This window comes from Protopterus annectens, chromosome 16.part0 (assembly GCF_019279795.1).
Source record: "Protopterus annectens isolate FY-2018-M chromosome 16.part0, PAN1.0, whole genome shotgun sequence".
Classification (NCBI taxonomy): domain Eukaryota; kingdom Metazoa; phylum Chordata; order Ceratodontiformes; family Protopteridae; genus Protopterus; species Protopterus annectens.
This window is the reverse complement of record NC_056750.1, coordinates 194,120,893-194,144,980: the sequence shown is the minus strand read 5'-3', so window position 1 is coordinate 194,144,980 and position 24,088 is coordinate 194,120,893. Positions and strand designations below refer to the sequence as shown.

Below are 24,088 nucleotides of genomic sequence, written 5' to 3'. Positions count from 1 at the left end.
CATTGGTTTGAGTAATACCTTCCTGGAGGGTGGCTTTGTCACTAGGAGATTCAATTATCACACCAAGGTTGCAGTCATCTGCAAAATGTGTTAGCCACACACTCTTTGTTTTGGCCTGTTTTTCTGAAAAGTAAATTCCAAACAATAGGGGCACCTGCACCAAGCTCTGTGGTTCTCCACTGGTTACTGGTGTGAAGGTGGATGAAGAGGCCCCTATTTTAACTGTGTGTGTTCTATTGGTGAGCCAGTTTGCAACCCACCTGACTTTATACTGGTTTACATTCAGTTGGGTAAGTTTATCAATGATACCTGAGTGGGAAATGGTGTCAAATGCCTTTGCTGGGTCTAACTAGGCAGTATGCACAGTTTTGCCCTTCATACAGGACTTTGGTTGTTGTTCTTCTTCTTTCGCCTTTTCCTGGTTAGGGGTCACCACAGTGGAACTCTGGTCCACTAATGATTGGCAATGGATTTTTACAGTGCTGAGGTGCCAGCCCGATGCCCAACCTTCAACGAAGGCACGCCCATTCACGCATGTCTTTCGAATGCTACTCGACCGCGGGGAGGACATGCAGATCCTAGGTGCTCCAGCCGAGAATCGAACGGGAGAACCTCTTGCTGTGAGGCGACGACACTACAGCTGCACCACCGCAGCTTACTTCATCCTGGACTTTGGTTACTGTCTCTAAAAACTATACCAAGTTTAATAGGCATGATATCCCTTTGAGGAAACCAAACTGGGATGGGTCTAGTGTTTGGCAGTCACCTATATGCTTGTTGCTAAGGTCCATGATGATTCTCTCCATGGCCTTGCATATGAGGCTGGTCAGACTTATGGGTCTGTAATTACCAGGGTCACCAGTTGAAACTCCTTTGGGGAGGGGGATGACAGTGGCAGTTTTCTAATCTGCAGGAATATACTTGGTATTTAGATTGTGGTTAAAAAGGTTACTTAGAGGTACAGCTACCTCTTGGTTTAAGCAATTTAGGATGCAGCCAGGTATGTTGTCTGATCCCATAGAGGCTGTATTTTTAGCCTTGGAAAGGGCACTAACGACCTGTTTCTTAGAGATTTCCGGGGTAGGACATGTAGGAGGGATGTTTTGTGGTATATTGATCAGAGACAGAGGGGAGGGGGGGTTCTCAATGAACCTATACTACCAGTAGGTTAGCAATATCACCGGGATCAGTATATGTTGTACCATTTACAACAAGTTCCATGCAAATCTGGGATTTTCTTTTGAGGTTGCAGATGTAGCCAAAGAATGCCTTATGGCTAACCTTGGATATGGTGGCCAATTTAGATTCACAGTTGGCTCTTGATTTTTTTCTATAGGTGTTTTATTTGCTTATATAGGCCAAAGAGGGAGTCCCTTGAGTTTGGGAATCGTCTCCTGTTGCTTTTGGACAGCAGTTTCTTTCTCCTCTTACATAGCCTGTTAATGGCAGATGTCCACCTAGCAGGTTTGTTCTTGTTTGAGGAACTTATTTTTATCCTGTCAGGTGCAGCTGAGTCAATGCAGCTGTGAAGGTGTTTATACAAGACTTTGGTATAAACCTCAACATAGGTATCCTTGCCATCAGTAGGGTTAGGGGCTATAAAACTAGTAATATTGTCTCGTAAGATATTATAGTTTGGTTTGGAGAAATTTTTTAGCCTAGTTCCAGCGGGGAGATGTTCAGTTGCTATTACTTATAGTGTGACTGACTTGTGGTCAGATCTTACTAGAAATGACTGTACACTTGGGATGGTGCAATGATCACTCATGTTCGTAAGTACTAGATACAGAATGTTTGAACCCTTAGTGGGGTTGTCCACTAACTGGTCCAAAGCATTAGAGTTTAGAAATTTCAAGAATCTCTGAGCAAGTGAGTTGATACGGGTGTAGTTAGACCACTTTATTGATGGGTAGTTAAGGTCTCCCAAAGCCAGGGTATTTGGTGGTATATTCAGGGACTCCAGGTGGTCCAGGTAGGCATTGTGGGTGTCCTGGTTCATGGAGGGGATCCTATAATTGGCAATAATTTGGAGAGGAGTTTTACTTACAGACAGTTGTACCTGGAGTAGTTTGGGGGACTCATTTAGTATTACCAGTCTGGCAGAGTATTTGTCTTTAATAAAAATTGATACTCCTCCTTTGGATTTCCTGCTCTCATTTGATGGTCTGATCAAGTGAAAGATGTTGTAGCCCAGTATGGCCTGTGTGGTTTCCGCAGCCTTGAACAAGGTTTCTGTGACAGCACAGATGTCAGCATCATACAAGGTGAGGGCAGCTTCCAATGAGTGCAGTTTTAGGTTTAGGCTCCTAGCGTTTAGCAGTATGACTTTGTTGTTGGTTTATGAGGAATAATTTACATTGGAAATTTTGTACTTGTGACATTGTCTAAAAATGCATTGGGAGAGGCAAGAGCCTTTGCCAGAAGGCAAAATCCTAGGGGTGACCGTCTCTGGCAAAGCATCGAGGTCTATCAACCATATCATCGCAGGCTGACAGGAACTGAATCCATTTAAAATGACACCAGAAACTAAGCGAATTGATGAAGTTAATCATCTTTTCCTTGTACTGGAACATCATCTTAGGTGAGGGTAGTATACTGCTTAAGGCTAGGGACATACCTTCTTGGGACACATAATCAGAAAGCTCAGTCATGTCTCTCTTCATATAGTCCAGAGAGGTAGATCTGAAGTCATTCACATCAACATGTACTATGACAGAGTCATAACAATACTTGCTGCTGAGAGACTTGAGTGCATGTGTGATATTCCGGATCCTGGCACCAGACAGACAGGTAACCATGATATTCTCCTTATCCAGCCTGGCAAGAGGCACACCAGTGTGTCTCATGATAGAATTACCTATGACTAGTACATCTGGTTTTGTGTTACACCTTGATGGCTTACTTAGTGAGACACTGTCATGTGTGTCTTTATGTGTACTGTGTTTATCTGCAAGTGTACTATGTGTGGTGTGCTTATGTTTGGGAGGTGTCTGTGCTTTGGGTAGGCTTTTAGAGAGGACCTTGGCATATGTGAGGTTATGTATTGGTTGAGTGGTAGGTGGGGGTGGTGATATGTGAGTGCTGACAACCTGCTTAGGGTCAGGTATACTGACTGGTGAGTGAGGGAGCTTTGACTCTATGTTTTTTGTGTGTTTCACCTCTTGCATTTTGAGTTGGGAGTACACTGTAAAAGAAGTGGGTTGTCAGTGTAAATGAGGCAATTGCTATATTGCCGCATGGTGTCTAATTCGATCAGGTAGGCAGGAGGGAGAAATGGTCAGGTTTTGCCCTTTCATATTGTTATGTAAAAGGTGTGGTCGATAACAGGGCTTGATCAGAAATGACTAGTTGGGGATCCCATGAGAGGTTAGTCCACTAGTATAGATGAGAAGAACTAGAGAGTGAAGCTTAGAGGATGTACTGATCTGTAGACCGATAGGGAAGCACAACCATTAAAAATGTCTGACTGGAGAACAAACCAAAGCTAAGGGAAAATTTAATGTTCCTATAGCCGCCAACAATAATAACAACTGCGCATAGGTGTGTGATAGTGTGAGATGCTGCACACTACACAAACTCATGCAAACGCAGGATTTTTAAAATAAATGAAAAGCCTTACTGATGGGGAAAATAGCCAATTAAAATCTTAGAACAGAGCCCTAGACCAATGAGCTTTAACGGATGGGTCACTAGCCACATACCTCCTGCCAGGGTGCAGAGGGCCCTCTCCAGAGAAAGTTTGTTGGGGGTTAGTGGTCAATTCAAATGCAAGCAAAACTAGACATAGCAAGATCTGTGGTTAGTCTGTGCTACACAGTACAAGTGCCCAGAAAACAATGAAAAATGCAGAGGCTGAAAAACAGGCAAAAATTAATTACAGTAAAAATGCAGAAATAATCAGCAACAACAGTGATAACATTTATCTAGTGCAGAAATACAAGCAATAATGTTCTTATCTTTAGTTGTAAGCCACGGATGGCTCAGATGCAGATAACAGAGTACTGTCTGGTTGCCTAATTTAGTGGAGCTCAGTAAAAACAAGCACAAACCCATGCGAATTGCAAGGCTTTTAAAATAAATGAAAAAACTTTGCAGGTGGGCAAAATAGCCATTCAAAGGTCCTAGACCAATGAGCTTCAACTGATCTGTGGTTAGTCAATGTTACAAAATACAAGTGCCCAAAACTCATGCAGGTGGGAGAGCTTGTCAACTCTATAAACCATTTCTTATACAATACATTTTCTGTTGTTTTTTATGAAACTCTGGAATCACCTCTTTATACAGGCTGCCTTTTACTAAGCCAGTGTCTGAAAAAGCAATTACAAAAAATGTCCCAACAGCCTGAAATAATCTTCCAGACAATAAATAATAAGTGACACTATTTAAGTAACATCTGATATAAGCATGCACATGTGTCTGTTTGATACACCTGGCTAAAATGTAACAAACTTTCTTTACTCAAAAAGTTTTTTTTTTTCTTCAAAGAATAACAAATAGCTTAATTAAAGTTTGTCTAAGTAATTAGAACCAATAACAAACTATATACATTATTTACCTTTGGCCTGAAGTTAATTCTATGGTAAACTTATCTTGATCAAGTTCATGTAAGACACAGACAATTCTTTTTCTTTTTTTTTCAAGAAGAGTCTGAATTCATTTTTAATGTCTCAGTGAGAGATAATATCTTCCTCCATGGATTGTTACTCCATAATTTAGGAGTAATTCTCAGTTCCTTGATTCTTATTTCCATCAGCGCGGTTTCATTCAGTAGACTTAAAAATTCTTCAAAGGATGGTTCAGAGATAGATTTCCACTTTCTTGAGATACACTTCCTAGCAACCACTAGTATAGTCCATAGCAAATATAAATCATTTTTATTAATTTCTGTTTTTTCATTAACATTCAATAAAATTAGAGTTTTGGATAACACAAATGTATCTGTGAGGGATCTGAACACATGCTCGGCTAGCATATGTCCGAATCACAAAACATCGAACACACATACATGAAAGCGCTTAACATCGAGAAGCGTTTCCTTGTATGTGTGCCTGTTTCATAGCTTGGACTACAGTGCGGGTAAGAGAAAAGTCCCTTTTCCCCACTGTAGTGCGATCTCGGAGTGAGAATAATAAAGTAGGGGGGTAAGAGGTGCAGGGGGGGCAAAGCCCCCCTGCAGAAACATAGATTTTTTTTTTTGAACTACACATACACGGAAGTGCTTTTTGATGTTAAGCGATTTCGTGTATGTGTATTCAATGTTTTGTGATTCAGACATATGCTAGTAGAGCATGTGTCCTAGACCCATCTGTGAATATAGCTTGTAAAAAATTACTGATATCTTCCCAGTATTTTTTGACTTTAATACAATCATAAAAGATGTGTATCCAATCTGCTTTACACATTTGTAAACATCTCCAACAGGTAGCATTATTAGAAGAACTAATTTTGGATAGTTTATTGGGAGTGTAAAATGATCTATGCAGAAATTTCCACATATATCTTCTCCAAAATTGTGTGTTGGATGTTAATTTGACAGAATACAATATGTTAGTTTTGCTCTCTATGGATAAAGTTATCGAGTGTCCTTTAGTGATGAAATTCCAATAGTTCTTTTGAGCTTTAGCTTTATAGTTTATTAACATTTTGCATAATTTTGATGTTGTATTTGCCCAGTTGTGATTATTATATATAGTTTCACTCAAATATTTTATGAATTTAGGTTTGTCTTTAGGAGATGAATTATTAAATTAATTATTCTGCATAGATCTTGTGAGTATATTAACACACCTTGAAGAAGAGAGATTATATGTATTCATTATATATTGAATATCTACAACTTTTTGATTATTAATACAATGTTGCCAACATATAAAGTTTTTTTGTTTCCCATGTAGTAAAAGTATTCTTATGTATATTATTAAAACAAAATTAATGGTGCTAAATGGAGTTAATTAATCCATCCAAAGTTTTATGCCTGTATTAGCATTAACAAATTTTCTAAAAGAGTTAAAAATGCAATTTATAAAGTTTAATTTAGTGGGTTTTGCTATATTATATTGAATGCTAATGCATAAGATGTGCCATCATTTGTTAATTTGATCTGTTAACATATAGTTTTTTTATTATGGAATTTTCATTTGAATAAATAATAATATGTACATTTTTGCAATTGGAGGAATAGATTGGATCTGTCCAGTTTATGATGATTGTAAAAGCAGAGGCTTTGATACAGGTCTCTATATCTGGAAAATTGATCCCTTCTTGTTCCCAAGGTCTGATATAGTATGTGAGAGCTACTCTATTCCTATTAGGGTACCAGCGAAATTTTAACAAAAGTGTATTTATTTATTTTATGATATGTTTATCTGGTATCACAGAAATAGCTTGCGCTATGTATAAGATTTTTGGAAGTAATAAAATTTTTATTAACTATAATCTGTCTTCAAAGGTTAGATATATTTTATTCCATTTCACTATGTAATTATTCAAAATATTTATGATAGTATTGTACTTTGTGGTTAATGTTTCTTCTATATTTTTACATAAGATAATATCTAAATAATTTATTGTGGAGTTGTAAAAATGTAACAAACGTAACCCAACTCTGTTATGCATTCTTATAGAATCTTCATATGAAATTTATGGATCTTTATATAATCTTTGTGTGACAGATAAATATATATGCATACGTCTCTACTTTTAACCTGTTATAGGTAGAGCTGAAAGTGTTGCTATAGACTAACTCATCATAACCTAGGATTATTAGAAATCCATGCATAAGACAGGAATTGGTACAGCTACCAAATATTATTTAAATACCTGACTGTTGCCTGCATCAACCATATAAAAGCATACCTACAGCTACCAAATATTATTTGAATGTCAAACTGTTGCCTGCATCTACCATATAAGCGTACCTGTTATAATATATATATATATATATATATATATATATATATATATATATATATATATATATATATATAATGGTCTACTTGAGTTGACCGAGACGCCAGTTCGCCGACACGCAGAAGAACGAGACCAAACGACCGAAAACAAAGGTGATCGACAAGGTGAAATCCCGACAGCCGAAAGACTGACATGGGGAACGTGTGAGTGCAACTCAGTAAGTGTGCGATAGTGAGGGATTTAGGGTTAGGGAGTGGACAGGTAAGTGTGCGATAGTGAGGGATTTAGGGTTAGGGTGCGGGAAAGGTGAGTGTGTGGTAGTGTCGGACTTAGGGTTCGGGTAAGGTAAGTGTGTGATTGTGACGGAGTGTAGTTTAGGGGCGGGTTAAGTGAGTTAGGGTGCGGGTAGAGTGAGTGTGCGATAGTGACGGGCTTTATGTTTTAGGGTGGGTTAAGTTAGTTAGGGTTAGGGTGCATGTAGGGTCAGTGTGCAATAGTGACGGACTTTAGGTTTAGGGGTGTGTTAAGTGAGTTAGGGTTAGGGTGCGGGTAGGGTAAGTGTGCGGTAGTGTCAGACCTTAGGGTCAGGGTTTGGGTTAATGTTAGTGGATATGTAGTTGTGTGTAATGTGTAGTTTACGTTTTGTGTGTCAGTGTTATAGTGTTCAGTTTTGTGAGTTGTCGGTATTGTGTGTTTTCAGTCGTTTGGTCTCGGTCTTCTGCATGTCGGCAAAGTGGCGTCTCAGTCAACTAAAGTAGACCCATATATATATATATATATATATATATATATATAGATATATATATATATATATATATATATATATATATATATAGATATATATATATATATATATATATACACACACACACACACACACACACACACACACACACACACACACACACACACACACACACACACACACACACAATCTATCTACCTGCATACATATACATACAAAGACACATAAATACCGTATGACTAACTAAACTTAAGTGACTTAGGCAGTAGTAAGGACTTTACCTAATCATGCTACAGGTCCATAATAACAGGTTCATTTTTTGTGACCATTATAAACCATAAATATTTCATCCATCCTAATCTACATATTTTGTCAAAATATACTGCTGAGCCTTTGAATAATACTGTATTGTAGCATTACCACTGAACATAATCCAATTAAGCAGGAGGAAAGCAATCTGTTTTAATGTTGTCTCAACCCAAAGAACATGGTAGTACAAATGTCTTACTGAAAACTACAAGTATCTTCTGATGTGATTAAATATAATAGCATAAAACAAAAAAATCCATTTTAAAGTATTTGGAAGAGTTAAGTATTTCCCCAGCCAATTCATTAAACAGAAAGGTTTTGGCCCTGAATGCAATGCCAACAACCTGAGCTCTGATTAATGGAATGACCCCAGGTGTTGGGGTGGTTAATATTACAATGTGGGTTTCTGTAAGCAGTTCAAGGTCAATAACTGACACAAGTATCTGAGGGTTTATTGATGAGCACCATTTACTGAGTTCAAGGTCAATAATTGACATAGTTAAATGAGAGTTTATTGATGAGCACAGGTTATAGAGTTCAAGGTCAATAACTGACACACGTATCTGAGGGTTTATTTATGAGCACAGATTACCGAGTTCAAGGTCAATAACTGACACAGGTATCTGAGGGTTTATTGATGAGCACAGGTTACTGAGTTCAAATTCAGTAACTGACACAGGTATCTGAGGGTTTATTGATGAGCACAGGTTACTGAGTTCAAGGTCAATAACTGACACAGGTATCTGAGGGTTTATTGATGAGCACAGGTTACTGAGTTCAAGGTCAATAACTGACACAGGTATCTGAGGGTTTATTGATGAGCACAGGTTACTGAGTTCAAGGTCAATAAATGACACAGAAATCTGAGGGTTTATTGATGTGCACAGGTTAGTATTGGATATCAGTGATAAGCCCGAGTTTCTGGGAAAAAGTGATGAACCTAGTAATGGGGGATTTAGTCCCAAACCCAGGTCATTGGGGACCCAGGTTCCTGGATAATTAGTGATAAGCCCATATCTCAGGATAGCTAATCAGAGTAGATGTGACCAAGTCCTATCTCACAACTCCTTTATGGGGGAAAGATTATGTCATCAATGCTTGGAGGGGCTCCAAGCAGTGACTGCATATAAGATTTAGTATATTGCATGAGATAAGATGAAAAGACAGAGCATGTGAAATGCTTTAGCAAAATATGTTGTCTGGGTAGCGTATAAAGTAAGAAAACAAGAGGGGTGGACATTTGTTATGCTCTGAACTTTGTCACTGCATTTTTGGCCTTCTGTTGTCAATGCTACAAAGCATTTTACTGACAGCCAGAAAGACTGCATTCCCTGACAGAGGCAGCTCCTGTCTTGGCAGGTGTACCATAGCTTGTTTAACAGTATTTGGCTTCATAGACAGATCAGAGAGGAACAGTTCTAAAGGAAGAGAGACTGTTTTGTGTGATTGTGGGGAGGGTCTGATGCAAGCAAATAAAAAAAAAAAGTATGCTACTAAAAAACTAATATGTGAAAAAATAAACTTTAAGGTGTTTTTTAATTTAATTTTATCAATTCTCATAGATATCTGACAACTTACACAATGAAAATATTTTGTTCATTACTCAAAATGCTTGAAATGAAACATGAAAATAAATACCTACCTAGCAGAGTAGCAATACAGGCCAAAATAGCAACAAGTGCACCTGTGCTTAGGCCTGCAGGAGAGATATAAGCTTCCATGTTACAGGACTGGATCGTACCATCCAGGCCACAGCGACATATGCTGATGGTCAGCGTATTGGTGCTGCTGAGGGGAGGCGTACCACCATCACTGATAACAATGGGCACAAGGTAGATATCTCTTCGGTTCTGTGCAAACTTATTCTGCTGTACAAGCACACTGGCGGAGTTATCTATAAAATAAGAAGACAGACTGTCAGGTACATCAGCTAATCTGTATGTCTCACTAAATGGTTTAGGCTTTACAATCGGATTAACATATGCAGAAGCTCAGGTTATTCAGTGCCACCTTTGAGAGAAAAAAAGAGTTGGATAATCAGAAGTGCTTATACAATATTTAACGTAAGTTACAGCAGCTTCATCCTCTTACATGGGAACATTTTTAATCACAGTTAAATTGAATATGTAGCTTAGAAACAAAAAAAATAAGTGACATCAAATTTAACCTGTACATCAAAATCTTTTCCATACTACTGTATAACAGCAGTATATAAAAAATGCTGTTGTTCTTTTATTCCTTGAAAGTAGCTGCAGTAGGAAATCTATTTTCTATTTTAGTGTTACCAAAGGCAGTAATAACCCTCAGCTTTATGAGCCATGAAGTTAATGTTTGCATATTGCTAGGCTAAGAAAACAATGTAACAGAAATAGCAGCTGATCTAAATAGCATCCTTTCATCTTGTATGCTTTGAAATGCATTCTCCTCCCAGAAACCTTAGGCATGATACAATTCTTCATCTCAGTTTCTAACATAGTTTTAGTTTATGTTTTATTTATTTACTTACTTAGAATAAGAACACTCTCATATTGCCCAATCTTTGCATCAGTTTTACTCCTTTTCACTTTCAGTTTATTTTTGGGGACTTTGGTGCAAATTAATCACCCCTATAATGAATGCACATTTTGTAAAATGAAGTCACTCAGTGTGCTCAAGTATTTTAAAATGCAACCAGTTCAGATTCTGCATTCTGGCCAGACTGTTATGCCTGAGTTTTAAGTACAGACATATAACTTTATGCAATTACTTTCATACAGTAACTGCACTGTAATGTCCAGAACCAGGAAAACTGGTCCTTCTCTTCATAGATAGCTACTAGGCATCTGGTCAAGGAGACCACTGGAAAGCCTGGATTAATTCTGTAATTGCGCAGAGGATTGTCTGGTTAAATTATTCACACAGTATGCAAACGGTGAATGAGGGAATCAAACCATGGATACTGCAGAAATCAGCTCATTGCCACCACCCTAATTAAACCTTACTGTCACAGCCTTTGCTTTCTAAGTGAATACATCAGTAGCAGTTTTTGTAATCTGTGGTTAGTAAGGGCTCATGAACTAGTTTTTGGTTAACTGCAATGAGTTTGTGATCATGACAGACATCAGATAATTCCCAGTCTCCATCTCCTCCTGGCATTAACTATGTCATCTGATGAAATATATGAAAACTTTCCATCACCTTTGGATTACAACTAAAATCACTGAACAGTGTGTGTCCAGTGATATTCACTGTTGACATAAATTATTTAATTATTCTGTTTTACCTAACTTGACAAATTGCTTTAATGAAAAATTAAACTAAGGGTGCCACTACTGCATTCAACTATATTGCTCAAGGCCTTTAAAAGAAAAAGTCATAATTCACTAGCTCGAGTGTCATTGATTAAACATCATTTTCAGCTCTCCTGTGCAACTTGATTCAGCAGTTCCAGGGGCTAAAGGCTTCCCAGTGCCCATTCTTACCAATGTTGGAGAAATACACAGCTTGATTTTTAACCATAGTGCCATTTCTTCTTCTGATTACTGTTTATTAGGCATCTTCCTTCTCACAGTCTCCACCAAAATTCCCCTTCCTTCAGCACCCCTTGCTAATTCATAAATCCTTATTTTTAGGCTTATTGCTAAAAAAAAGGCCTCAGAAGTCAGGTCCTGCGTATCCTGCTAACATAGCTCTCATTACTTAGTGAAACAGTTTACTTTTACATTTAACATTTGGTGCACTTCATTTAACCATTGCAGGTAATTCTCATTGTATTATTTATTATATTTGTTGCTCCTTCAACCCCCTTGCCTATATTGTCTTTTTTCCTATTGCTTTTTCTTTCCTCACTGCTTCTGTACTCAGAGGATGTCAGGCTGGGGATTTGGGCTGTCATTCTGCTGCAGTTATGAGGTTTTTATATATGCTTATAATAACGTGCTCCTGTTTTCAACAAACATGGTGTGATGCCTACAGTGCTTAACCCAGAGGTTAGGTACAGTTTCACACAACTGCGTTTTTTTTGCTGCTCTGTAAACAGTTCTTGGACAGGCCTGCTCCACTGAGGACCTGTTTACAGCAATATGATAGTGAGCCTCCCCTCATAGAGTTCTACTGGAATGTTATTAAACAGCTCCCTATTCCTGAGTGGGTAAGATTGCATCAGATTCTCACCCCCCCATCCCTCCTTGGAAACCTATGTCACCCAGGTCATCTCATTGCTATGCTCTGACAGCTGTTCCAGCTTCATTAATTTTACAAGCTGCAATAAAAAATGCACTGATGCATTCTCTTTGTCTTTAGCATTTAACTTTTTAAATTAATGTTACTTATTTTGACCCACCCCATATTCAGGTAACCTTCCAATTTGGCTTCTGTGAGCATTCCTACTCTGCTTTCTCACTTCTAAACGTTAGTCATTGCAACCCATTTGAGGTCATCTCCTAACTTTATTCACCATCATTTCTGTTATCCTTTGCAGGCACCTTCATTTGATATTCCATGTATATTTGTATTGTGTATCTGTTACAGCTTCTGCTGTCATTTGTTTCTTTCCCTGCATCCTGTGTTTTATTTCTTCAGGAACTCCTAGTAATGCGTACTGGAAGACATTTCTTACATATTTTTCTTGAATGGTTTCTTTTCAGTTTCTCCAGATGTTTATGTTCACATTTGTACCAGTGACAGTTATGCTCAGTTTGGTCTTCATGACTCTTACTGATCAGTTTCAAATGACACAATGTAGTACTGAATAAAGAACATTAGAGAGCAACATAGTGACAGGGGCTGGCATAACTGTTAAGGTACTTACATAAAATACAAGGTTTGATTCTCACCTTTGAGAAAAAATTGGCTAGGCTTAAAATGGCCTAAAAGAGCAGCTAGCCTAATACTCACCTACAAACTACAAACTTCATACTGTTAACACACAAACTGATTGGGACTGATACTTTGCATGACGTCTGCGTTAACAAAAAAAAAAAACTGACAACCAGCATGTCACAAACACAGTTAAGCAGTAAACGTATGGATAGCTTTGCTGTATGTAGATTATGTTTGCCTAAAGCACAGGTTAACAATATGCACAGCACTGAAAAAAAAACATCCACAGAAAATACAATGTGAAATTCAACCACCAAACATTTCCACATGCCTACATATACTTTCCCTGGCTAAAGCTGACTTTAGAATACTAATGTCTTTTGACTTTTCCCAGTTAGGGGTCGCCACAACAGAACTCCGGTCTGCTAATGATTGGCAGTGGATTTTTTACAGTGCCGAATTGCCAGCCTGACACCCAGCCTTCAAAGAAGGCACACCCATTCACACACGCACCTACCTGCATGTCTTTAAACATCACTCGACTGCGGGGAGGACATGCAGACACCACACAGAAGGTGCTCCAGCCGAGAATCGAATGGAATAAAGTATTATTTACTGGGGAAAGCAGTAATTACACTCATGATAAAACACATTCCACCAAACACAGATATACATTTTCTCTCTGGCTAATAAATATATACCTCACTATACCTATGCTCCATAGGAGGTAGGCTGCAGGCTAATATATCTATGAAGACAAACAAGTTAAAGGTTTAGATTGTGGGATTATTGTATTGTATTCATGTATATTTATTTATTTTTATTTTTATTTTACATTTGTTGACTGGGCTAGTCTAGCTGGATATATATCCATTTTCAGTAGAGGCCCGGGGAGAAAAGCCCCACACAAATGCAAACAAAAACAAAAAACCAAAACAAAAACATATACAAATAAAAATAAATGATTACATGGTAAAAAAGGATTAAAAACCATATGATACAGTGTAACACTTCAGAAAGTTAACATAGAACATAATCTTTCTTATAGAGGTGAATAGATGCACTCTAGTAAGAGATAAGTACAATAATTTACATCAGACTTGAGGGATTTAAGCAATACATTGAATAAAGTTTGGTTTAGTGATAGTCTTAGTTACACGACTAATTATTAAATGTTAGGAAGAAGGTAGAAGAGGAGAAAAACAAGGTATAGGTGTTGATTAGTCAGGTTTACTACAAGGACATAGCCAGTGACTTTGGAGGTGATTTTTGAGCTTTTGTTTGAAGAGTGGCAATGATGTAGTTAGTGTTATATCACTAGGTAGCAGATTCCAGCTCCTTCCTGCTGTATTAGTAAATAGAGAGTCACCAGCTGTGTTATTAGACTTTGTTAAGCTGGCAATGAGTTTACTAGAAGAGCGAAGGGAGTTGAGATTATTATATGGGATTAGAAGTTTTGAGAGTATAGGGGTATTATTGGGTTGGTACAGTATTTTGTGGGCAATGTGAGTTGGGGGATTAACAGATGGTTTTGAAATTCCAGCCAGTCTAGTTGTTTCAGGTTAGAACAGTGGTGAGTTCTAAAGGGATTTCCAGTAGCGAATCTGGCAATATTATTGTAGCAAGTTGCAAGTTTGTTAAGGTTATTTTTCTTAAGGTTAGTAAAAACAGGTGAGGCATACAGAAGAGTTGAGATAGTCTATGTAGTGTACTTCTTTGTAATCTAGTTTTAGGTTTCAATGTTTTAGTTCTTTTCCCTGGTCTCTCTTATTATTTATCAGGTTCTAGAAGTTGTATTGATGTTTAATAGAATGTATTTTAGTTTTTTCCAGTTGCCTTCTTTTTGTAATCAAGATGCATTGGTTGAAGTGTTACAACTCTGTAACTTGTTATTTGTAACTTGTTATTTGTACTCATTATAAATCTCTTATGTCCATATGTGGAGCTTTTCTCCCCGGGCCTCTGCTGAAAATGGAAATATATCCAGTCAGACTAGCCCGGTTAACAAATGTAAAATAAATAAAAATAAAATAAATAAGATTAGATGGGAATGAGCGATCTTGGCTCTAGCTGATGTGGTTAAGAAAGACTTAATTCTATATAAGGATCCTATTTTTCTGTTGACTATTTTAATGGTGTTGTTAATATGTTGATCAAAAGAGAGATTATTGTCAATGGTTATTCCTAACAGTTTGGTAGTAGAGCCAGGTGAGATGACAGTGGCATTATTTGAAGAGATTGTGAAGTCTAAGGGGGAGGACCTAGTAGTGGGAGTAAAGAGAAGGAGTTTAGTTTTTTTTGGCATTAAGTAGGAGGTAACGTCTGGTAAACCACGTTTTTACTGTATGTTTTGAGTAAGGGAAGAAAGTTCAGTTGGAGAGATAGCTGAGCAAATAAGGGTGGAGTCATCTGCATATTGAATGCAGGTTGCTTGAGGAATTGCTAAATGGAGATCATTAATGAACAAAGAGAAAAGAAGTGGTCCAAGAATGGAGCGCTGAGGGACACCGATGGTGACAGGTAACAAGGAAGAAATTTGATTTTCCCAGAGAACTGCCTGTTGCCTATTGCTGAGGTAAGATCTGAACCAATTAATGGCTAGGTTATCAAAGGAGAGAGATTCAAGAATGTTAATTAGGATGGAATGGTTAACCATGTCGAAAGCTTTAGAGAGGTCGATGAAGAGAGCAGAAGAGAGAAGGTTGTTGTTGCGGTTTCTATTGATAGTGTCTGTAAAGGATAGGAGGGCGGTGGTAGTACTATGATAAGGCCTAAAGCCATGCTGACAGCTTGCTATTATGTTGTGGAGAGAGAGATACTGTAAAAGTTGTTGGTGAATGCATTTCTCCATAATTTTTGCTAAGGATGATAGGAGAGCAATTGGTCTATAGTTAGAGTAATCAATAGAGTTCCCACCTTTATGTAAAGGGATAATGTGTATATGTATATAAAACACTTATCAAGTCTATATCCATGTATGTACAGCTTTCATTCTATTCAAGTGTGTGTGTGTGTGTGTCTGTGTGTGTGCGTGCATGTATGAGTATGCAAGCCCATGTGCATGTGTATGTATGAAAACATGTGTATGTATGCATTTGCATACGATCATATATTTGTTTGCCAAACAGTTTTGAGTATATATTTCTCTATATACATAGACATATTGAATGATACATTAATTTGCATTGGTCTGACAGGAGATGGAAACAGCAAGTCAGTGTAGCATTCCCTTTAAATAAATGTAATATTCTGCTTCAAAACCATCCGAGGTTTGCCATCGGTTCACCTCCAATGGTCCCATGCCCTCTTGAATACCTCCATGGATTTCTTCTCCACAAGCCATCCCTGTGGACCATTCTGTAGGTTTAGACTGCTCTTTGTGGTGAAGAAAACATTTTGGTGATCCATTGAGAGGTTAATCCTTCATTCTGATCCCTGTGCCCCTTCCTTCTCACTTTCCTTCCTGCTCTGGATAACCCCTTAAAAACTGCACATCATGATGCTGCATACTCATACAATGTACCAGGTATCTCTTCTTTTCTCAGCATAAAAGTGTTTTGCATCCTCTGTAGTATAGTAATTTACTTCTTTTCAATCTCAAGCACCCTATTAGTAGTCTCCTCTGAACCATTTCTACTAGGCATTTTCAGTTCCTGGATGTATTTTTCCCCTGGAGATGTGCGCATCAGTGGGGAAGAAGTGAGCCTTTGAATTCTGTGACACTATCTATGTTAACTTATTTTGACTATTTCATATTGTGATACAACAGAATCATGCCCTTTCTTAAAGCTGGGTCCTGAGGACAATACTGTACTGATGCAGGTGCTAGGAAAGCTGCTGAACATCACTGATAAAAGTGACTGACCAGCTGCAAAACACTGTACTGATATAGGTAACTGGTCACCTGCAAGGCACAGTACTGAAACAGGTGAGTGGTCAGTTGCAGAACACTAAACTGATACAGGAGAATGTCTAGGTGCACAGCACTGTAATGATACAGAAACTGTCTAGGTGCACAGCACTGTAATGATACAGGTGACTGTCTAGGTGCACAGCACTGTAATGACACAGGTAACTGTCTAGGTGCATAGCAATGCAATGATACAGGAGACTGTCTAGGTGCACAGCACTGTAATGATACAGGAGACTGTCTAGGTGCACAGCACTGTAATGATGCAGGTGACTGTCTAGGTGCACAGCACTGTAATGATACCAGTGACTGTCTAGGTGCACAGCACTGTAATGATACAGGTGACTATCTGGGTGCACAACATTGTAATGATACTGGTGACTGTCTAGGTGCACAGCACTGTAATGATGCAGGTGACTGTCTAGCTGCACAGCATTGTAATGATACCAGTGACTGTCTAGGTGCATATCACTGTAATGATACAGAAGACTGTCTAGGTGCACAGCACTGTAATGATACCAGTGACTGTCTAGGTGCACAGCACTGTAATGATACCAGTGACTGTCTAGGTGCACAGCACTGTAATGATACCAGTGACTGTCTAGGTGCACAGCACTGTAATGATACCAGTGACTGTCTAGGTGCACAGCACTGTAATGATACAGGTGACTATCTAGGTTCACAGCATTGTAATGATACTGGTGATTGTCTAGGTGCACAACACTATAATGATACAGGGACTATTTAGGGGCCCAGCACTGTAATGATACAGGTAACTGTCTAGGTGCATAGCACTGTAATGATACAGGAGACTGTCTAGGTGCACAGCACTGTAATTATACAGGTGACTATCTAGTTGCACAGCATTGTAATGATACTGGTGACTGTCTAGGTGTACAGCACTGTAATGATACAGGGACTATTTAGGTGCCCAGCACTGTAATGATAGAGGTAACTATCTAGGTGCATAGCACTGTAATGATACAGGAGACTGTCTATGTGCACAGCAGTGTAATGATACAGGGACTATTTAGGTGCCCAGCACTGTAATGATAGAGGTAACTATCTAGGTGCATAGCACTGTAATGATATAGGAGACTGTCTATGTGCACAGCAGTGTAATGATACAGGAGACTGTCAAGGTGCAGAGCACTGTAATGATACAGATGACTGTCTAGATGCACAGCACTGTACTGATACAGGAGCTTGTCTAGGTGCACAGCACTGTAATGATGCAGGTGACTGTCTAGGTGCACAGCACTGTAATGATACCAGTGACTGTCTAGGTGCACAGTACTGTAATGATACGGGTGACTATCTAAGTGCACAGTACTGTAATGATACTGGTGACTGTCTAGGTGCACAGCACTGTAATGATACAGGTGACTGTTTAGGTGCACAGCACTGTAATGATACAGGTGACTGTCTAAATGCACAGCACTGTAATGATACAGGTGCTTGTCTAGGTGCACAGCACTGTAATGATGCAGGTGACTGTCTAGGTGCACAGCACTGTAATGATACCAGTGACTGTCTAGGTGCATAGCACTGTAATGATACAGAAGACTGTCTAGGTGCACAGCACTGTAATGATACCAGTGACTGTGTAGGTGCACAGGACTGTAATGGGTGAATGTCTAGGTGCACAGCACTGTAATGATACAGAAGACTGTCTAGGTGCACAGCACTGTAATGATACCAGTGACTGTCTAATTGCAGGGCACTGTATTAATACAGGTTAGTGATGAGTTGCAGAACACTGTACTGATACAGGTGATTTCCTAACTGCAGGGCACTGTACTTTTACAGGTTAGTGATCAGTTGCAGATCACTGCACTGATACAGGTAACTGGCTAGCTGCAGAATACTGTAATGATAGAAGTGACTTTGCAGGTGCAGAACAGTGTACAAGTGACTGCCTATCATCACAACACGGGGGGCTGGTGAACTACTTTTTTTTATTTTGGAGAGCAGTTTGTCCATGAGTTTTCATGTACAAGACTGAAGAGAAACTGTAGGAAATAGCTAACTGTCAAGTGAAATGTTGCCGAACACAGCTGAGTTTTTGGGGAGAAGCATAACTGTAGGCTCAAATTAGTTGATAAAAAGTCAATGTTCTGAGTCCAAGGCTTATCCACAATGTCTATGGTACATGAGCTAGACAAAAGTAGTTCTTTATCATAGTGTGGAAGACTCAGGGGTCACTTTTACATATTTTCTTGCAATTTATTAAGGTACTGCCTTCACTTTAATAAATCATGTTATTACATTATCTGTCTAACTTTCAATGCATTTATAGATAAGAGAAGAGCTTCATGCATTTTCCTGTGGTTATGCAGTTTGACAGCATTAGCAACAGTGAGGAATTAGCCCATAAATACCAAATGCTTTTCAATGCATGTTTATTCAACAACCTTAGTATGAAAGAGTTGTGCCGACTGCCACGGTGGCACAGCGGTGGAGTTGTTGCCTCACAGCAAGAGGTTCTCCCGTTCGATTCTCGGCATGGGTTGGAAGTGCCTTCTGTGTGGAGCATATGCCCTCCCCATGGTCGAGTTGGCATTCAAAAGACATGCGTTGAATGGGCGTGCCTTCATTGAAGGTTGGGCGTCAGGTTGGCAACTCAACAACATAAAAAACAACTGCCAATCATTAGCGGACCGGAGTTCCACTGTAGTGACCCCTAACCGGGAAAAGACAAAAGACAAATAAACAAGTATGAAAGAGTTGTGCCAGGCAGCTGCATCCTTAATGGACGCAGGACATTTTACATGCATCTACTTCGTAACCTATACATTCATAGTTTAGTGGATATTATCCAGGTTCCTGGAAGTTAATCATTTTGGGCAGTGACAATAGTTGTGAAGATGTCCAAGCAGAAAGGCTTTGTATTAGAACACTACCCCACCAGATGCAGAGTAGCAAGGACTGCCCATACCCCACCCAGCACCCTGAGCATGATGTGTATTGTTTATGTACGTCTGAATAAGCATAAGAAAATCAGCATCTACCATATGAATATTCAAAACATTGAATTGTTCATCTTCATTCAAAACAGTTAAATGTGCGTGCTGCTGTAACTGACCTGAATGCAAACTATATAACATTCTCATACATATATATTGCATAACAACTGCCACCAGTGACCTTAATCAGAATATATGAAATATTGCTTACATATATTATGCAGTATAATTCAAATAGTAAATTGTGTGTGCTTTCTTCTGGGTAGTTCATCCACAGCTCGGTATTTTTAATAATTGGGTGTACTGCCAGGTAGAAGAAACTACTATACTGCAGAAAGTGATTTTGGTAAAAGAAAATTTGTTTTATTTTTATCTGTAACTTATCAACTTTTGTATTACTATGTTTATCTGGAAAGCAAAAATGTGTGGGTACTCATCCTGTGATGGCTTGGTATCCTGCTCAGGATAATTTAGTAGCATTGTGCCCATCTATTGCTGGCATACTCGGTCTTCTGTGATTCTCAAATGAATAAGTGGTTTATCAGGGAAAGAGTAAGTAGTATTTGCTAAAATCTGTGGCAGTTTCAGCAGGGAACCATAACCTCTGTATGGCCAGAGATTTTTTAAACAATAGACTGAATAAAAAACAAATAACTCCGCCACAATGAATATTCACGAGAACGGCACACAATGAATATTCACAATGAATACACAAGATGACACTGGCAAATCTGCATGGCTTGCTAATCATGCATTAGTAACATGCCACGTCACACACTCTTGCCATGTCAGTCACTTTCACCACACCCATTTCTGCTCAGAAATGACAGCGGGGGGCGTCTATATTATCTTATCGAAGTTTCAGAATATCAAATCTCATACCAAAAGAAAATACTGATCGACAAAACCCGGATAATTATAGACCCATCTCACTTTTAAACATAGATATGAAAATTATGACATCGATTTTGGCTAACAGGTTGAAAATGGTAATTAACCCTATAATATCTGATGAACAAGCCGGTTTTATAAATAGCAGACAAACTATAGATAATACATTAACACTGCATACAATGATTTCTCATGCCACCCATAAAAACCATAATCTTTACGCACTTATAATTGATGCACAAAAAGCATTTGACAGAGTGAACTTAGAATATTTATTTGACATTTTAACATGTTTTAACATACCGCAAGAATTCACTTCAACTTTAAAAAAATTATATACCAATCCTTATACAAATCTAGTCATTAACAGGAATCTTTCAAAAAGAATTCAAATTAAAAATGGTACACGTCAAGGCTGTCCTTTATCTCCCTTGTTATTCAATTTGTATTTGGAACCTCTATTTTTGCACATTAAACAAAATATCTATCATAATGCTCCAAGGATCTATGGTACGAAGATCACAATGGCTGCTTTTGCAGATGATTTGAGTATTTATTGCACAACACCTGTTTCGGATACTAATAAAATATTAAAGGCAGTAGAAGAATTTGCAAAAATTTCCAATTATAAATTAAATTTAAAAAACTAAGATATTCCCATTAAAGACATCTACACCCTTTTCACTATTACCATTAGTAGGGCAGGTAAAATCAGAAGAAAAAATAAAATACTTAGGAGTGGTTTTCTCAACAGACAACAGAGATTTTTATCTCAATAATGTTAAGGTTATTTGGGAGCAGATAGTATCTGACTTGAAAAGATGGGATAATCTGAAATTACCAATAATGGCGAAGACTTCAATTATTAAAATGAATATACTTCCTAGATTACTATATATTTTTAGAGCATCACAAGTTCAAATCTCCAAAAAATTCTTCAAACAGCTTCATACAGAACTAGCTAGATTTCTATGGGAACCTAGAAAAGTTAGGATATCGTATGATAAATTGATGGCTCCAAAAATAGGGAGGGTTGGATCTACCTAATTTGAAACATATTATTTAATAATAAACACCAATAGACTTTTAAGAATAATTAACTTTGATGGGTGTAACTCGAAATGGGTTCCCAAATGGCTGGTTCTTAATCATAAACATGTCAAGGAATTGGATATTAACTGCAAGGCATTACCTTTTTAAACAAAAATACTCTTAAAGTGTACTTCGTGTTGGAACATATCAAAACATATATAGTTTCAGTACAAAATCTCTTTAACTCATTAAATCTTTTGCAAAGTATGATAATTCTTCAACCATTTCACAAAAATCCAAATCTGAAAATTGGTAACCAGCTGATAGACCTTAAGAAATTCCCACTTATAATTAATTTAACCCTACTTGATTTATATCCTTTTTAGGTATCGATTCACAATATTTTAGAAGAGTTGAATCTCCCCAAATCGTATCTAATTATAATAAGACAATTAAAAGACCTATCAATAAGTTACCTTAGTAAAGGGAATGACATAATTAAAGAAGAAGATTTAAACATGTGTCTGAACTTATGGCAAACCCTTACACAGGAATGTAAATATATAACTGCAGCATATGGTTTGATTAAAGAAATAAAATATAATAATCAAATATTAATTTCCAAATACTGGAGAGAGAAATTGTTGACAATTGAAGAAAGTAAAATACTAAAAGCAATTCACTTAACCATAAAATCTGTGTCCCTTCAGAAGCTATTATTTACCCAATTGATGATATTTAATAACGCGTATTATCGCGTCTCACTCTACACAAATTTAACTCAAAGAACTCACCAAAATGCCCATATTGTATAGATCAAACAGCCGACCTCCTACATATGTTTTGGAGTTGTAAATGTATTTTCAAACTCTGGAATTCCTTGAAACTTCAACTACAAAAAATGGGATATCAACATTCCACACTCTCCTGGGAATTTACGATTTTACATATTCCACCACCCAACTTGGAAAGAACCCAAAGAATTATACTAGTCAATATTTTTTGTTGATGAAGTTATATATAGCTTCCAATTGGTTGAACCCTTTACAGACATCATGGCAAAATTTCAAGATAGTAGCCACCAAACATATTCTAGCACATAAATTTCCAATTAGTGATCATAAGAAAAATGTAAACAATACAAAAATATGGGAACAAATCTTTAACATTGTATTAGCTTAAAGTTCCATTCCACTATTCGCTGGGAAAAACTGAATAACTGTTGAATTTTATTGAGATAAGTCTTATATGGTTACTAGTTCTTTTTTCTTCATTATTTTTTTTTTTAGAAGTGTATAGGTATGTATAATGATTCTATGTAACTGTTGGAAGCATTCATGTACATATTGTAAGTAGTTGGTAGTACTGTATTAGTTGTTTGGAAAAAATAAAATAAAGAATTATTATTGAAAAAAAAAAGAATATCAAATCTGATATGGTTGACAGCATATCATCGAATTCTGAAACATCAAAAGATTAAAAAAAATGCCTAAAAACAAAAATAAATAAAAACTTACCTTTGCAAGAAGGGGGGCAAGCCACCCTGCACCCCTCATGTGGGGAGCTGCACCCCCCACCCCACCCCCCATACTTAAATATACCAACTCCGAAACTGCACTACATTGAACTAAACGGAAATCTCCCCTTACAGAGATTTCCGTTTAAACGTTCAATGTTTTTTGCTTTTGCTAATCTGGTGCTGACAATATCAGCTTCGATATTGTCGGCCTTCGACAATGTGAAGTAGACCCCAGCGGTGTAGTGTTCTAATACAAAGCCAAATAAAATATTGCTGAATGATCATATAAGTTGTCTAATATAATACCTGTCCATGTCAAATGGTTGCTTGCCTTTAAGAACTAGTCTAGGGTGATGGCTACCCTGGTACATGGCCTAGCAGCCATACTGGTAAGACAGGGAAGTCCATGCACTCTGAATTTTCCAGGCATTCTGTGGAGACAGTTCCTCCCTAAGTTATTTTGAAATCAATTGTAATGAGACACTAGAACAGTGCTGGGTAGCCTTTTAAAATTTGTACATAAATGAATGTAGTTGTTTCTGATTATAGTAACTAGACATAAACTAAGTAGACTAACTACCTGTTTTAAAATAAATAGGATTACTTAGCAGAGCTCTACTTTATGGAGCTAGTTTACATCCATGTAAGAGGAGATACTGTCATGAAAATGGTCACCCCCCCATCCTTGTTAACAATGTGTAGATTAAGAAACTGAGGATCATGTTTCAGGCATGGGTCATGTTTCAGTCATGGAAGGACCTTTGGCTTGTATGAATGCAGCCAAACTTTGAACTCAGGTATTTTGTTCCCTACATGGCTAGTATTTATACATAGCAGCCATAACCTGCATTCTGTGGCACACAATGGGTTAGAGGGAGTAAACAGTACAGCATTTATCAGTTGTCTTTAATTGTTATTTTATGCTTCTGTAAGGAAAACATGCACACAGCAGAACAGCTGATGTTTCTTATACAGGGAGTAGATTTCATGAGCAAGGTACAGACATG

The 24,088-nt window shown here is 37.8% G+C and overlaps 1 protein-coding gene across 3 annotated transcripts in view; it reads right to left on the bottom strand.

Moving 5' to 3' along the window:
* LOC122790299 (cadherin-24-like) overlaps positions 1 to 24,088 on the bottom strand; it is a 2,600,514-nt gene that overhangs the window by 38,618 nt on the left and 2,537,808 nt on the right. For all 3 annotated transcript variants that reach the window (XM_044057804.1, XM_044057803.1, XM_044057805.1), the window contains one exon: positions 9,606 to 9,857. In XM_044057804.1, coding sequence (XP_043913739.1) covers positions 9,606 to 9,857 — 252 coding nt within the window. The remainder of the gene's footprint in view (positions 1 to 9,605; positions 9,858 to 24,088) is intronic.